General features: G+C 41.6%; 1 protein-coding gene across 29 annotated transcripts in view; it reads left to right on the top strand.

Moving 5' to 3' along the window:
- Positions 1-17,543, top strand: part of EIF4G3 (eukaryotic translation initiation factor 4 gamma 3) — a 261,317-nt gene that overhangs the window by 79,151 nt on the left and 164,623 nt on the right. For 21 of the 29 annotated variants that reach the window (XR_009552322.1, XR_009552324.1, XR_009552325.1 and 18 more), the window contains 3 exons: positions 2,912-3,007; positions 4,485-4,598; positions 9,823-9,852. Coding sequence is in view for 25 of the 29 variants with exons in the window: in XM_060200834.1 (XP_060056817.1) it covers positions 2,912-3,007; positions 4,485-4,598; positions 9,823-9,852 (240 nt within the window). In the remaining 4 variants the exon portion in view is untranslated. The remainder of the gene's footprint in view (positions 1-2,911; positions 3,008-4,484; positions 4,599-9,822; positions 9,853-17,543) is intronic. The other 8 variants (XM_060200850.1, XM_060200846.1, XM_060200843.1 and 5 more) reach the window with 3 other exon arrangements.

Here is a 17,543-nt window from a genome sequence, read left to right as displayed (position 1 = left end):
TACTATCATATAACTTCATTTCTGAGTGCAGCCAAGTTGATATGAACTCAGTTCTCCATTCTTTTTTCAAGTTGAAATCGAAAATTTCCAACCTTCCAGATGTTGAAGTGTGACACACACACTTTGGTATCTGGAATAGTGCCAAAAATAATCTTTAGTGAGAAACCTAAATGATTTTTGGTGTCATATTTGGTCCCATTATCACCTGCTTGACAGGTGCAGGAGACTTGCCAACTTGTATATCAGTGTGTGGCCAGATGAGTAGAAATTAATGTGGTCAACCTGACATGAAATATTGTCATTTAAATATTAGGCTGCACAAGTTCCCAAATAGCCTCTCTATCATATTTAAAATTCATATCAATTTTCTTTTCATTATTTGAGAATGTCTTTAATCTTTATGAACATTTGCTTTAAATTGGTAATTCACAACTAATCTCTTTCTAAGTGGTTGACAAGTACCAAAGGGGAACAGTTTTTAAAGCAAAGTTAGAATATTTAAAAAAAATTTTAAAATATTTATTTATTCCCTTTTGTTGCCCTTGTTTTTATTGTTGTTGCAGCTATTATTGTTGTTGTTATTGATGTCATCATTGTTGGATAGGGAAGAGAGAAATGGAGAGAGGAGGGGAAGGCAGAGAGGGGGAGAGAAAGACAGACACCTGCAGACCTGCTTCACCTGCTGTGCTACCGCCCGACTCCCAAGTTAGAATAATATCTAGAGGTATCATTTACTTGGTTGTATTGGGTGAGGCACTTCAGTTTTCTTTTTTATTTATTTATTTTACCAGAGCACTGCTAAGCTCTGGCTTATGGTGTTGTGAAGGAATGAACTGTGACTTTGGAGTGTCAGGCAAGAGAGTCTGTTTGCATAACCATTATGCTATATACCCTCACCTAGCATTTCCATTTTCTGCCTTTGATTTCCTCATTTTAAATATTGGCAGTGATAACTAAAGGTTATGTGGTATAGTAATTAACCTGTATTTAAGATTAGCAACTGCCTTTTGAGTTCCAAGTATTATTATTATTTTATTTTTATTTTTATGGGGGGAGTTAGTGGTTTACAGTGGATATAGTTGTTTGTACATATGTAAAATTTCTCAAGTTTTCTGCAGAACACTCTCACCCACAGTCTAGGTCCTCTGGCCACTATCAGGCAACAGGACCTGAAAGCTCCCCTCTCCCAGAGTCCTTTACTCTGGTGCCATACACCAAGCCCAGTCCGAGTTCTACTCGTTGTTTCCCCTTCTGTTCTTATTTCTCTACTTCTGTCTATGAGTGGGACCATCCCATATCCATCCTTCTCTTTCTGGCTGATCTCACTTCACACGATTCCTTGAAGCTGAATTCAAGATGAGGTGAAGAAGGTGAAGTCACCATTTTAAATAGCTGAGTAGTATTCCATTGTGTATATAGTCCACAGTTTTCTCAGCCACTCATCTGTTGTTGGACACTTAGTTTGCTTCCAGGTTTTGGCTATTACAAATTGTGCTGCTATGAACATAGGTGTACACAGATCTTTGTGGATGGTTATGTTTGGTTCCTTAGGATCTGTCCTAGGAGAGGAATTGAAGGGTTATAGTGTTGAATCAACTGACATTCCCACCAGCAGTGCAGGAGGGTTCCTTTGCCCCCACAATCTCTCCAGCTTTTGTTATTGCTGTCGTTTCTGATGCCAGACATTCTCACATGAGTGAAGTGGTATCTCGTTGTTGTCTTTATGGTGTATTAATCTTTTCTACACCTGTGGCAAAGTTAACTTGCCCAAGCCAACAGCAGTAGTGGCAGTTACTGAGTTTATAATGTAAACCCTGTGATTCTCTGTACATTGCTCATGTTATTATTTCATTTAAAAATTATATTTTCAGATACCACAAGCACATTATATAGTGGTCTTTCTCCTTTTTTAAAGATCTTTTAAAAACTTTTTAATATCTTTATTTGATAACAGAAATCAAGAGGAAGAGGGAGACAGTGGGAGAGAAACAGACACCTGTAGCCCTGCTTCACTGCTTCTGAAGCTTCCTGCCAATGGGAACTGGGGTTTTGAACCTGGGTCCTTGTGTAACATGTGCACTCAACCAGGACGCCAGCATTCAGCCCTTGGGCTTTAACTACATAAAGGTAGCCCACAGGAAGTTAGTATATATGATACTACTACGTCTCATCCTTTCTTCCTGTAGTTATTTTGGATTGTGGGGTGTTTTTTCTTTAGGGTCATGGCAAAAGACCAAGGTTTACGTCAAGAGAAGAGCAATACTACAGCAGGCTAGAGAGCGAAATGTTAGTTGTGTCTTTGGAGTATTTTTATCACCAGGTATCCATTTTAGAAATAGATGAATTGAAATTGAATAGTTTTTGCACTTGGCATATTAAATAATTACAGCCAAATACTGGGTTATAGGTGCCTTCTTACCAGGAAGTGCAAAGTAACTTATACAGAAAAAGCTACACTGATTCCAACATTTCTGGATCTTGTAATAAAAAGTTTAAAAGTAGAATAATCCCTCACATTACTGGAGCCAGGTGTTGACACACTCCATTAACCACACTTAGCACCACTGTGCACAAGGACCTGGGTTCGAGCCCTTGCTCCCCACCTGAGGAAAGCTTGACAAGCAGTGAAGTGGGTCTGCAGTTGTCTCTCTTTCTCTCTCCCTGTCTCCTCTCCCCTCTCTATTCTCTCTGTCCTGTAAAATTTAAAAAATAATAATGGGGAAAAATGGGGAAAATTTCCACCAGTAGCAGTGGATTTGTAGTGCTGGAACCAAGCCCCAATGATAACCCTAGTGGTAATTTAAAAAATGTTTATAGTACTAAAAACTACTATAAACATTTTTAGTACTATGGCTTGAATAGCATGTCTGTTTATTCAGCATATAATGTTGTTCTTCCCATTTATTTACAGACCCCATACCCCTCTGGACAGAATGCAGGCCCGACCACACTGGTATATCCTCAAGCCCCTCAGACAATGAATTCACAACCTCAAACCCGCTCTCCGGTAAGTAAGCAGAGCTTGTCCTAGATGATTTACTCCACTGGGAGAGAGAGCCAGAGCGAGAGCCAGAGAGAGAGGCGGGGGGGAGAGGGAGGGAGAATGTGTTCTGTGTGGTGTGTGTAGCATAGCTTGGGTTCCTTTGGCTGATATTTTCACTTGATTTTGGAAGTTTGTTCTAAAGGTAATTGATTGACTGATGTGTTTTATACATGCTTAATTATTGTTAACTAATGTCATTGATGAGCATTTGATACTGTATTTTTAGACCTTTCAACAGAAATGGTTTAATTTACATTTATTCTTAAAAAGAATTTAGTCCTTTACTTTCTCATGACTTGATTTTTTTAACATTCTGGTTGGATCCGAGTTAATTTTAGCATTTGACCTACTAGCTATACTGTTCAACATTGAGGAGGGGAAAATGAGACTTTTTAATTAGAGTCTCAGATTCCATTGTGTTGGGAAGACTTCAGGATCTGTGATTAGACCAACTGTAACCACTTGACAGTTTGGATATAGGCATGGCATACACCAATGACGCATTCATCCTAGACGGCAAATAAATCATCAAGCAGATACAAATGCTATCATCCTCTTTCTTTACATTCTTTATGTGGTTGCAATAATTAGCACAAAAGCTGGAGATTTTATTTGAGATCCATCCTTCTGTTTCAAGGAATGTGTAGTGGCGTTAGCTGTCCATGCCTCACAGCATTGTCTCCCACTTGCATGCCTGCTTTGGCTGGAAGTGCTTCTGTAACCGGACATCCTGGCTCACTTTGGGCCTCAGGCCTGCATTTTCCTCAGTAAACTGAGATCTGATTTTTGGTTCTCCATCCTGCTTTTTTTTTTCCTCTTTCTTTTTTCTTTTTCTTTTTTTTTTGTTTCTTGTTTTCTGCCTATAGGATAGGAAAATTTCATTGCATTATCTCTTATTCATTTGGCTTTATGCATGAATTTAGAAATATTGAAATGTGTGAGAGAATTTCTCAGAGCACTGTGAGAGTCAGACTACACTATAATGTGATCTTCCTCGCTCTCTTCCTTTCCCCTATTCCCTCTTCTCCCTTACCTACCTATCCCTAGATCCTGCTTCTCCCCAGGGGGTGGAAGACCTTTTCTAACGAGGTGGGACATCAGTCCTGTTTGCTTGTCTTGCCTTTTCTTTCCTTTCCTAATTTTCTTTCTTGAAATGGTCAACAAGATATGTTGGATACAGATTTTGTTCTGAGAATGGTGGGGATGTGGATCCTTGACTACTTTGAGTGGGCCTAAAATGTCCCCTGATTAATTCAGATAGGCCCTGGTTCTAATCAGTAAGCATGGTAAGCTTATCACTATGGTAAGCTCTTACTGCAGATTCCCTTGGCCTTACCTCCCTTTATACTTTTTTTTTTTTTTAAACAATTAAACATTTACATGGTTAGAAATGGCTCACGACCTGACAAGAGCTGCGTCTCTAAACCAGTTTTTTTGACAGCCCAGCAGAACAGTGCCAATTCATTGCACAGACAACGGGAAGAGGAGGAAGGTTTTGGAACAGACTCCTGTTTACAGGTCCTTGGCTGGAAGAGGCTGGATAAAATACTGCATTGTAAGCAATATAACAAACTGTACTTCTTGCAGGCAGTGGTGCCTGTGGCACTCATTTTTGACCACATCCATTTATTGGCTGATGAACTGAGACGCATTGATGGCTTCCTCTCTAGACTCTAACCTAGCATGGCAGTTTCTGCCATGCAGAATGTGGAAAGGAGAACAAATTGGCTTGGTCTCCTCTATTGGGCATAGATAGGGATAATTGGAAACCTCAATTTCTCTTCATTTCTAACTGAAAGTGAATATGCCTTCTAGATAAATTTGATTTTCAAATGTGAATTTCAAGGCTGTTATACCCCCTTCCCATTTTACAATTGAACATCAAGAGGAAAGTGTAGTCGTCAGCCATTTTTCTGTGGTCATAAACTCCAAATACTCTCCTGCACAGGTTTTGCCATTTGCTCTCTCGTGCCCACTGCCATCCCATCACTAGATCCACGCGTAGAACATTCCATTCCATCCCCAAAACAAAGGCAAGACTAGCAAACCCTGACTACTCTTGCTGCTTGTTCTGGGTTCAGTTTTCTTTATTTCATCTGTGTTGGTGCTGGGAGGGTGAAGTCGGGCTATGAAATTCAGCAGGGTTGCGTTTCCTTTTTTACATCCCCCAGTTGCCATAGTCTAGTCTCATCCATCCCATGGCTGTCTCTACAGTGAGGAGAGGTAAGCTGTTTGCCTAGGCTTTGTAGAGCTGCTGAGCTTACTCCATTCTATTTCTGCATTAATGGGCCATTGGCAATTGCACAGTTTAGGCTTTTTCTATTCTTCCCTGGATGGCTGCCTTTGCCACCCAAGTGGCATCAGGTGACCCTTCCTTCCTTCAGGTTACCTTTCTTACCTGTGTTTCTCTTTGGCGATTAGGACCGTAACTCCATATTGTTTAGAGCCTTCTTTAAAAGCAAACTGCACCTAAAAGTGACCTACTGGTTTCATTCCCTAGTTGTACTGGAACTCTACAACTAGTCATTCAGTAGTGCAGCTGTTGGGTGTGCAGTAGGGAGAGGGGAGCAGTCTGGCTTTTGCTGTAACTGGTTTCCGGTGACTTTTCCATTTTGTGAGGCCAGATGCCAGAGTTGCATCAACGTCACATTGACCATGCCCCGTTACCAACTGTGCACAGAAGAGTGAGCGGCTGGGTGGGGGCACTAACTAACACTGGTTTCACGTCCACAAGACTGCTTGCCTTTATATCTAGTGTCCTCACCATCTTAAAGACTCCTTATTTTTTTAAATTTTCTTATAAAGAAGTTTCTGTTTTAGTCAACAGGGACTACAGTTTGTTCTGTTGCTTACAGTTTCCCATAGGATTGAGACTATTGTCATTCCAAATGAAAAACTCAATAGCCAATGGTGACTAGTGCAACATAGACTAGGGTACTTGCCCACTAACCTAAGTGTTGCTGTTTAAGTGTATGTATGACTTGACAAGGTGCTCCACTGCTCATGCAAAACATTCTCCTTGGACTGGAACACTCCAGAGATACAAAGACTTAACTTTTATTTCAGAACCATAAAAATGGGACCTTTCTGCGGCACAGTGATGAGACAGGTACTGCTCTACTCAGGTTAATAATCTCAGTATGCCCACCCCGACACCCCCGTTGTTCAGAAGTGTCACGAAGAAACATCTCATTTCCACCCGGTACTTCATACCACAGGAGTGGTGGTGCCTGCTCTTGAAATGTGCTGACCATAGTAGAAACACGATCTGCTTTCTTTTAGTCATTGAAATACTGAGTATGTAAGCCCTCAGTTTCTTTGGAAATGTTTTTGTTGTTGTTGAAGTTGTAAGAGCTGTAATCTTAGTTGCTTTATCGTTCTCCTAGAATAATGATCTCAGTGGTCAGCAGACACATCCTGCTCAGAGTAGTGGCACTGAGTAACTGCAGGCGTTCCAGAGTGCTTCTCATTACTTGATAACTCCGTGGCGTTGAGTCTCCACAGGGGAGCTCTGACTCTGCGTACGTTTCAGCCGTCTCATGTACTGGCATGTGCTGTTGCAGTCTACTGAATTCTTCCATAAAATTGTTTTGGTTGGGGAAGAAATTCCACATTTGTTGAAAATGATATTTATTATATCTAATCTAAATTATGGGTATGCGGAGTTGTTTCTTGGTTGCTGTACTTGGATTCACCTGAAGTGATGATGTGCTAAGAAGAGAAGTTGTGTAGGAGACACAGAAAAGCAGCTAGAGATGCAGATTCAAGACTCCTATATGTCCTCTACAAACCCTCACATAGACTGCATCCACAACCCTTCCCACTATGGGATTCAAACTCCTATATGTCCTCTACAAACCTCACATAGACTGCATTCACAGCCCTTCCCACTATGGGATTCAAGACTCTATATGTCCTCTACAAACCCTCACATAGACTGCATCCACAACCCTTCCCACTATGGGATTCAAACTCCTATATGTCCTCTACAAACCTCACATAGACTGCATCCACAGCCCTTCCCACTATGGGATTCAAGACTCTATATGTCCTCTACAAACCCTCACATAGACTGCATCCACAGCCCTTCCCACTATGGGATTCAGAACTCCTATATGTCCTCTACAAACCCTCACATAAACTGCATTCACAACCCTTCCCACTATGGGATTCAAACTCCTATATGTCCTCTACAAACCCTCACATAGACTGCATTCACAGCCCATCCCACTATGGGATTCAAGACTATATGTCCTCTACAAACCCTCACATAGACTGCATTCACAGCCCTTCCCACTATGGGATTCAAGACTCTATATGTCCTCTACAAACCCTCTATGGGATTCAAACTCCTATATGTCCTCTACAAACCCTCACATAGACTGCATCCACAGCCCTTCCCACTATGGGATTCAAGACTCTATATGTCCTCTACAAACCCTCACATAGACTGCATCCACAACCCTTCCCACTATGGGATTCAAACTCCTATATGTCCTCTACAAACCCTCACATAGACTGCATCCACTGCCCTTCCCACTATGGGATTCAAACTCCTATATGTCCTCTACAAACCCTCACATAGACTGCATCCACTGCCCTTCCCACTATGGGATTCAAGACTCTATATGTCCTCTACAAACCCTCACATAGACTGCATCCACAGCCCTTCCCACTATGGGATTCAAGACTCTATATGTCCTCTACAAACCCTCACATAGACTGCATTCACAGCCCTTCCCACTATAGGATTCAAACTCCTATATGTCCTCTACAAACCCTCCTATAGACTGCATTCACAGCCCTTCCCACTATGGGATTCAAACTCCTATATGTCCTCTACAAACCCTCACATAGACTGCATCCACAACCCTTTCCACTATGGGATTCAAGACTCTTTATGTCCTCTACAAACCCTCACATAGACTGCATCCACAGCCCTTCCCAATATGGGATTCAAACTCCTATATGTCCTCTACAAAACCTCACATAGACTGCAGTCACAGCCCTTCCCACTATGGGATCTTTACTGTTGAAAATTCACTATTACGCACTGAGCCCAGCAATAACCCTGGAGGAGAAAAAAAAAAAGAAAATTCACTATTAACATTACACTAGTACTCAGCACACGACACTATGAGCAGTAATATTTTCCTGTATTCTTTGTGATTTGACTACTTTTGAGTGAAGGGATAGAGACAGGGAGGGAAGGGGAAGTGCAAGACAGGCATGCATGCATGTAAACTGTTTCACCTTTGTGAAGCTATCCCCTTGCAGGTGGGGACTGGGGGCTTGAACCAGGGTCCTTAGGCACTGTAATGTGTGTGCTCTACCAGGCGCACCACCACTTGGTCCCTCTGTGTTCTTTTTAGCAAAGTTATATTGGAAACCCAGTTTTATACTCTGAAGAAAAATAACAAATTTAGTGTTTAAAGTTTCTGTTAATGAAAAGAATTTTTTTCATTCTTTGTTAAGTACGGATTAAATATTTGCTTTCAAGTGTCTCTGATTTCAGTGAGAGTCATCCCCAGTACCATACCAAGGTTGGGACATCTCTACAGTGCTGTGCTTTTGTGATAGATTGTAACTGAGAAATAGGACTGTCTGCTTGGCTTTACAGTAGTACCACCTGAAGCATTCATGCTAGAGAGTGAGTCTGTTTCTTGGCAAGTTGCCTTGACTGGCTAGGTATCAGACTTTGTTAGCTAGTTGGCATTTAAACACATAGGTATGTGTGTTTGTGTATTTGTATATAAGTAGTTTTAAATTAAGAAATTATTAAATATATATAAAAATCTTTAAGATTCAAAGGAAAATACTGAAACTAATTTTCATTATTTGTCTGAGATGCCCCATTTAATGAGTCAATTTAAAATCAGTTCAATTACATTATTTATCTCCTTCTGGATTATAATGACCTGGCTATTTAGTCTGATGTAAAAGCATTTCTCATTCCCTCCAGCTTTGTCAGTTGCATAAGCATTCTTGACTGTTCATATTTGTCTTAATATAACCACTTAGTGTTTCAAGCTTACTTTTGTTTTGTCTTAGGGTTCTTAAGAAATATATTCTATGGGGTCGGGTGGTAGCACAGTGGGTTAAGCACAGGTGGCGCAAAGTGTAAGAACCAGCATAATGATCCCGGTTCGAGCCCCCGGCTTCCCACCTGCAGGGGAGTCGCTTCACAGGCGGTGAAGCAGGTCTGCAGGTGTCTGTCTTTCTCTCCCCCTCTCGGTCTTCCCCTCCTCTCTCCATTTCTCTCTGTCCTATCCAACAACGACAACATCGACAACAACAATAATAACCACAACAAGGCTACAAAAACAAGGGCAACAAAAGGGGGGGAAAATGGCCTCTAGGAGCAGTGGATTCATGGTGCAGGTACTGAGCCCCGGCAGTAACCCTAGAGGCAAAAAAAAAAAATACATTCTAATCAGAGAAGCACTGTACATTCCTAATAGTTTAGCTATTTCTCTCCCAGCTGGTATATGGCAATTTCTTCCTGGTACCAGTATTATTAACCTGTTTGAATCTTAGTACCTGTCTGTCACTGTCCTGCAGCAAAGCTTTGACTCTGTGTGTGTGTGTGTGTGTGTGTGTGTGTGTGTGTGTGTGTGTGTGTGTGTGGTGTGTGTGTGTGTGTATGTGTGGTGTTTTTTATGTGGCTGTTTTGTCTGTTTTGTTTTTGTTTTTGGCATAGTGTGACATTTTGGTTTTGTTGTGTTGTTTCTGACTCTCTGTGCCTTCTTCCCTTTTGTGTGTTTCCCTCTTCTTCTCAGTTTGCAGCGGGGCCTCGACCTGTCCATCAGGTACTGTACTCTTGCCCTCCAGTATCATCCTTAACTAATAGGCGGGGGCTTTAGTAACTGCTGACTCTTAGAATGCTGCCACCCCATGGGACCACTTGAAATTACTCTGAGTAGCTTTAGGCTACTGTAACTCAGGTCTCTCTCCCTCTCTCCTTTTTCTCTCTTGGTCTTTCAAACACTTTTCACTGAATTTTGTTATTTATAAACGTATACACATCTACTTATTAAAAAAAACGAGTTAACAGTTAAAAAATCAAGAGTGTGTTTTTCCTCTCTGAAGCACCATTGCTCTTAATTTAGAAAGCTCTAAAAAATCATAGATTTACTAGGTCCTCAAAGATTTTATGGTTATGTGTGTTAAACTTGATTTTAATCAGATGGGAAAGGCAACCTTCTAAGAGTTTCCTGTTAACCATTTGAATTAACTTATATTAATGTCTATAGAAGTATTCTAAAACAGTTCATCTCTGTTGCTAATTTAGACCTTATAGCAAATTAACAATAATGTACATTTGTTTTTGCATAGAATGTCATTTATTCTTATGGTATGAAGAGAATAGAGACTTTACTTAATTTTAATATTTTAGCATATTGGGTTTAGATCAATTCCATAAGCATATATACTGTTTCAAGCTTACTTTGCAGGAATATATTACAGAGTGTGATTTGAGTGAAGTAAAAATATTTTCTCACAAAATAATTTGTGAAGTGTTCTGAGACATTTTTCTGCTTAGTGAAATAAGCTCTGGCTTTGGAATCTGAAAGCTATGTATTCATGTTATGAACGGTATGTGAAAACATCTGAGTCAGACATGTTTTCCTGTGTAAAACTGGACATGCTCTTCACAGTAGAGATGATTTGATTTATGTAGGTCACCCAATGCCAAGTCAGATGTGAATCAGTGTAGCTGTTTGGAATAATTGTTATGCAGCATCTAGTACCTTGTGAACAAAGTCAGGGAAATGGGGCAGATTTTACCTTGGTATCACATTTAGAATTCTTACATCCACCCAGCTAGACTGCTAACTGAATGCTCTCATTGCTTGGAATGATCTGATACAAGACTGTTTTTGTCAGAATGAAATCTTTACAATTAGAGGATGTAACAGCCCCACAAATATTTAGGTATTAAACTCACTCTCCAGGTGAGCACGGAGATAGTTACAGGAAGTGTGGTGGTATCTATTTAGCTTTTCTAAAGAAATATGATTCAGATATATGGTTTTGGTTTTGTCTTGGACGTTAGTGCCAGCTGTGCTTAGGTTGGGCCTTTCTATTAGCTGAGTATTCTTAGTCTGTTCCTTACTTCTAGCCTCAATTTGCTCTCAGTAAAGTGAGGACAATGCTAGTACCACCTCAGAATTGTGTGAAGGCTAAATGGGATAAAGCAAATAAAGTGACAAGGAAAATAGTATAGATGAAACATCTAGGACACAGTTGTACAGCTTACTACAGATAGCCCCCTAAGTTAAAAGATTATAGTCAAGTCTGTAGAGAGAAGACTTAAACTGTGGTCTAGTCAAACCACAGATTCCTGCCCAAAGCACGTGGCAGTGACTTCCCAAGACGCAGGGTGAACAGCGGGTTACTGCTAGATGACTTAAGGATTTCTGTTCTCCCACTTGATAGCAGTCATCAAATAGAGATGTACTTAAGCTTTGATAAGTAGTCAACATAAGGGAGACATTCTTGTCCGTATTTCTTCTGATCCTGAAGATTTTTTATATATTTTATCTTTCCTTAATTCCAACAACCAAAGGACACTTTCAGGGGGAATCTTTCTGGGAAAGGTTGATGTTGCTCCTCCCCATTATTTAGGTACTCAGTTGGCAAATTGATCCTTTCTTTAATTTTAGGGTGATACTTGTGAAATTAAGGCTTTTTCCCTCAACCATTAAGATAAAATGATATATGCATATATGCCTATTATGTATACATTAGAAAGAAAGACTATTACTTTTATATACTAATTCTTGAGGATGACATTCTCAAGACGCCTCACAAATCCAGAGCACTATTTCTGTGTACAACTTCCTTAGCAGATGAACTGTTTCCTCCACTAGTATTGATCCTTCCCAAATACCAGTTAAATTCCTTCTGCTATACCACATACAGTGAGTGAATAAGGACTGTATACATATATTCATCCATCCTTGATTCAGGAAGCAACAGTAGTTACCTTAGAGAAATGGGAGAGAAGGGAGGCAGGCAGTGGTGCACACATTGCCATGTTCAAGGACCGGGTTCAAGAACCTGCTCCCCACCTGCAGGGGAGAAGCTTCACAAGCGGTGAAGCAAGTACTGCAGATGTCTCTCTTACTCTCTTTCTATCTCTACCCCCCTCAATTTCTCTCCTATAAAAAATTTTAAAAATATAAAAAGGAGTGGTGAATTGTTGACATTGAGCCCCAGTGATAACCCTGATGATGATGATGATGATGATGATGATGAAAAAGAGAGAGTGGGAAGAAGGAGATGCTAACGCAGGAGGAAGATGAACGAGTATTGTAGTATGGCATTTCCTGAATCATTAGGAAGAATTTGTTGTTCTCTGTCGATGAATAAACGAATCATCCTAATTTGTTTCACAGTGAAGTAACTGTTGCTGAGTTACCCTGTACATCGCAGTTGATTTAGCAACCTTTGTCCCCAAAAGACAAGTATAATTCTCCCACTAACATTTAAAAATCAACAAAATAGGGCAAAGCAATGAATAAGTAGAAGGTCAAACTTCCCTGCTATGGAGTTGAAGCCATTTTTCACTTGAGAATCACAAGTCTGTATGTAAAAGGGTCTTAGATGTAAAGTCAAGTATTTTTCACTTGAGAATCACTGAAGTCTGTATGTAAAAGGATCTTAGATGTAAGAAGAGGCTCAAACACAACACAGGACATAGAAATAGCACCTAGTGAAATAGCTCATGAAATACATTGAATGATCAGAGATTATATTTTTTTAATATTTATTATTTATCTATTCCCTTTGTTTTTTATTGTTGTGGTTATTATTGTTGTTGTTATTGATGTCATTGTTGGATAGGACAGAGAGAAATGGAGAGAGGAGGGGAAGACAGAGAGGGGGAGAGAAAGATAGACACCTGCAGACCTGCTTCACTGCCTGTGAAGCGACTCCCCTGCAGATGGGAAGCCAGGGGCTTGAACCAGGAACTTTACGCCGGTCCTTGCGCCTTCTTCCGCCTGCTCTTAAGCCACTGCGCTAGCCTGACTCCCCAGGGATTACATTTTAAAAGGAAGACATTTTTGTCTTGGGCTATTTTTGGCATGTTCTGATTTAAACTTAAAGTTGCACTGAAGACACTGTTGTTTTCATGAGCAGCTGTTTGCTTTGGCTGGAAAATTTCCGATTCTGTGCTAGAAATAGGTTTAGAAGGGCTAGACAAGGGCCCATAGCATTGTGCACAAGACCTGGGTCCAGCCCTTGGTTCCCAGCAGTAGAGAGGAAGCTTCACAAGCAGTGCTGCAGGTATTGTTCTCCTTCTCTATCTCCATTTCCTCTTTCAGTTTCTCTGTCTAGAAGAACAAAGAAGCAAACCAACCTTAAAAAAAAAGTCACGGGGGTCGGGTGGTGGCACTGTGGGTTAAGCGCGTGTGGCGCAAAGCGCAAGGACCGGCGTAAGGATCCTGGTTCAAGCCCCCGGCTCCCCACCTGCAGGGGAGTCACTTCACAGGCGGTAAAGCAGGTCTGCAGGTGTCTGTCTTTCTCTCCCCCTCTCTGTCTTCCCCTCCTCTCTCCATTTCTCTCTGTCCTGTCCAACAACGAACAACATCAACAATGGCAATAAGAATAACCACAATGAGGCTACAACAACAAGGGCAACAAAAGGGGGAAAAATGGCCTCCAGGAGCAGTGGATTCATGGTGCAGGCACCGAGCCCAGCAGTAACCCTGGAGGAAAAAAAAAAAGTCACCACGGATGTCTAGAATTGTGAATAAATTTCTCATTTCTCTTCTGCATTATTCATTAATGGGCCACCTGGCCCAGCACCGGAACAGTAAGCTCTTGCTAAGTGTCAGCTTCAGTCTCAGGGAGGCAGCTTGCATTTTGCAAACATATGAATGAACCTTGTGTTGAGAGATGCTTGTTTCCCAGTGTCTGTATTGTACTCTGACAGAACACACCTTCTAGGATCCTTATGTTTCCCTGTCTAACATGACCCTACAGGACAGCACCATAATAGGTGTTTCTGTGAAGATGAAGATGCTGTCTGTATACCCAGTTCACAGGGTCCCTACTAGCAATGTGTTGCTATTGAACATGTGGATGGTGCAACATGGTTGAAGAACAGAGTTATCACTGGGGCTCGGTATTTGAACTACGACGAATCCACTGCTTCTGGAAGCCATTTTTTCCCATTTTTGTTGCCCTTGTTGTTATTTTTGTTATTGTTGTTATTGCTGTAGTTGTTGGATAGGACAGAGAAAAATCGAGAGAGGAAAAAAAGATGGGGGCGGGGAGAGCAAGACAGACACCTGCAGACCTGCTTCACCGCTTGTAAAGCGACCCCCCTGCCGGTGAGGAGAGGGGGACAGGGATGGAACCGGGATCCTTGAGCTTCCTGCCATGTATGCTTAACCGCTGCGCCACCTCCTGGCCCCCTTAACTTAACATCTAACCAAATGCAGCTACTGCCTACCACCATGAACAGCTCAGCTTCAGGACTTAGTCCTAACTTATAGTTAAGCCTAACTCATGTGCTTTTGGACACATGAAGAAAAATCAGGAAAGAATTGAGAATGTGAGAGCTGTAATTCTAAATCATTTAAGTCAGTAGGATGTCTGTACCTACACATTGATGTTCCGTTTCACAGACTCTTTATTTCTTGTCTTACTGCAGCTTGCCAGAAAAATCATCGTATTAACACCTTTTTCAAGATCACATTAGACTTTTTAAAGTTACTGGAATGCAAATCCACAATAGTGGGTAGGTAGCCTGTTGGTAGCACAGCGGGTTAAGTGCACATAGTGCAAAGCTTAAGGACCCGTGCAAGGATCCTAGTTCAAGCCCCCAGCCCTACCTGCAGGGGGGTTGCTTCACAAGTAGTGAAGCAGGTCTGCAGGTATCTTTCCCACCCTCCCTTCTCTTCCTCTCTCAGATTCTCTCTGTTCTATCCAACAACAACAAAAACAATAAAAAAGTAGCGGTCAGGAGGAGTGGATTCATCCTGCAGGCATCGAGCCCCAGTGACAACCCTGGAGGCAAAAAGGAAAAAAAAAATCATAATAGTGGAACGTAACATGTAAACTTGCACTGCAGAAAGGCAAGGAACCCAGGCACACACATATATTTTCCTTCGTTGTTTTCTTAGGACAGATAAAAATTGAGAGGAGAGAAGGGTGCTATAGAGGGAGACAGAGAGACACTTGCAGACCTGCTTCACTGCTCGTGAAGCTGCTCCTGTGCAGGTGGGGAGCAGGGCTGGCGCATGTCGAGGAGCGAGGTGATGTGGGCACTCAAAGGGCTGCACCACCGGCTGGCCGCAGGGGCGTTTTCAGTATGTTCATTGCTGCTGTGCAAGTTAATAAGTAGTCATTGTTTTTATATACATGGAAGAAACTTTGATTAAATAGGATTTTCCCTGCTGCTAAAAATGAGTAGGTAGTTTTTCAGTGTTACCTGGTGATTTCTAGAGATCTGTGACTTTTGAGAGTAAAATCGTGAAAAAATATATCTACATCATCAAACACTTTTTCTTGCTTGCTCTCCCTCTCTCTCCCTTTGTTTTCCCATCAGAAGCATTTCTTATTTCATTGGTTTTGGCCAGGAAATTTTCAATAATATATAAATTATTGCATCTTTAGAAGGATATTTAGGAAGTGACTCTTCTCCCCCCATACAACCAAGAAGATTTTACTATTGTATTACTGAGAAAGTTGACTAAAGGAAAAGGAAATCATCATGGGAAAGTCGCCACATGTATTAGAACTATAAGTATTTAACTTACAGTGTGTGTGCCCTAAAAGAAGAGCGAATCTTAATCTCAGATAGTAGACTCTACTGAAGTTTCAGAAACTGTATTTATGTGAAGCTGTCTCATTGTTTGTGTGTGAGTCCTAGCAGGTTGAAAGATCACACTGAATAGTCCTTCCTGTGTCCCCAGCATCCCACCTCTCAAAGATACTATTGTAGTTCTCACAGGCTTAGCAACAGCTGACACGTCTGCTTTTTCTTTCCTTCTCTACGTGGCTCTTTAATAATCCTTTACTACTCAGTGAGAGAAGGAATTCAGAAGCAATGTGGGGGTTGAGAACGTCCACTGATACCTTTTCTTTCTTTTATTTGAATAAAATGGTCTGCTGCTATGCTCACCCACCAGAAGGTTTTAAGTTTCTGCACCACTGTAAACTACCGTTCCACATTAATAGCTGAATGAATAGGAGATAGTAGAGGAAAAGAGAATACATCCCTGCTAAGTCATATTTTGCAGCTTCATCCATTTCTAGGCTTATTAGGGGAATGCCTGAGGGCTGGGGAGATAGCATAGTGGAAATGCAAATTCCTTTCATGCCTGAGGCCAGGTTCAGTCCCCAGTAAGCTGAAATATTTGTATGGCAGTGGAGTGGAGTGGGGTGCAGTGGAGGTGTGGCTACCTTTTCTTAGGGAATAAGCTAGCTCCAGATTCAAAGGAGGTCTCGGAACTTGACATCAGGCTCAACCTGATGCTGTTGACTGGCTATGGAAGAAGGGCAAACGCTAGAAGAAGAAAGCTAGCTCCAGCCAGCCTGTCTTTGTTTAAAACCTAGTGCAGGCGGAGGCAAGATGGCGGCTTGGAGACACACCTGGTGTGAGCTCTTCAGGGAAGCCATTTCCAGTCTGGGAATCTCTGGTTAGGGTAGGTGGAGGGGGAGAGCAGGGTGGCCAGGGTGGCACCAGAGATGAGTCCTATAACCCACTCCACTCTTGGGCTAGCAAACAGAAGCTGGAAAGGGCAAAGGGAACAGGAATTTTGCCATGGCTATTTCTGCAGTCACAGGCACCCCAAAACCAACCCCCTGCTGGCTGGCTTCCTGTGGGGCTGATCTCTTTATCCAGATTCCTGGCTCAGCGGGTGTCAGCCTAGGGGAGGGGATATCTCCCTGACCAAAGGTTATTTTTTCTTTTTGAAGGGGGCTGGAGCTCTGTCTGAGTGACACAATACCTGACCAATAAGGGCTTCAGCCTTGCCTGGGCAAGACTGATTTATCTCTGGAGTTTCTTTGCTATTTGCTTATGTGATTGATTGTTTTTACTTGGTTTAGGAGGGGGACAAGGCTGTCTGCAGCCAGTCTGGGTTGGTCTAAGCTGCAGACTGACTGTTAGGGCTTTTTATTTTATTTTATTTTACGATTATTACTATATGCACGTGTCTTTTCTCCCTCTTCTCCAGGCTGGCCAGAATTAACTGTTGTTACTTTTTCCGTTGATAGGTGAGGCTGGGTGTGCTGTCCATTGTGGAAGGAACTTGCTTTTCTCTTTCAACTTCTCCACCTTTCTTTTTCTCTCCTCCTAGCTGATCCAAAAAATCTTTTTCCTTTCACTGCTTTTTTTCCCCCTTCCTCTTCTTTTTCTTTCGGTATTCACTGGCACTCATTTGTGAATTATCTTGTGGAAGAAGTCTGACTCAGAGTGGTGTCTCTGTCTCTTTTCTCTTTTCCTTTCTCTTCCCACTATCTCTAGAATTTATAGTGGACA

This window comes from Erinaceus europaeus, chromosome 11 (assembly GCF_950295315.1).
Source record: "Erinaceus europaeus chromosome 11, mEriEur2.1, whole genome shotgun sequence".
NCBI lineage: Eukaryota > Metazoa > Chordata > Mammalia > Eulipotyphla > Erinaceidae > Erinaceus > Erinaceus europaeus.
Note: the sequence above shows the minus strand (reverse complement) of the source record. Positions and strands in the feature narration are given on the sequence as shown.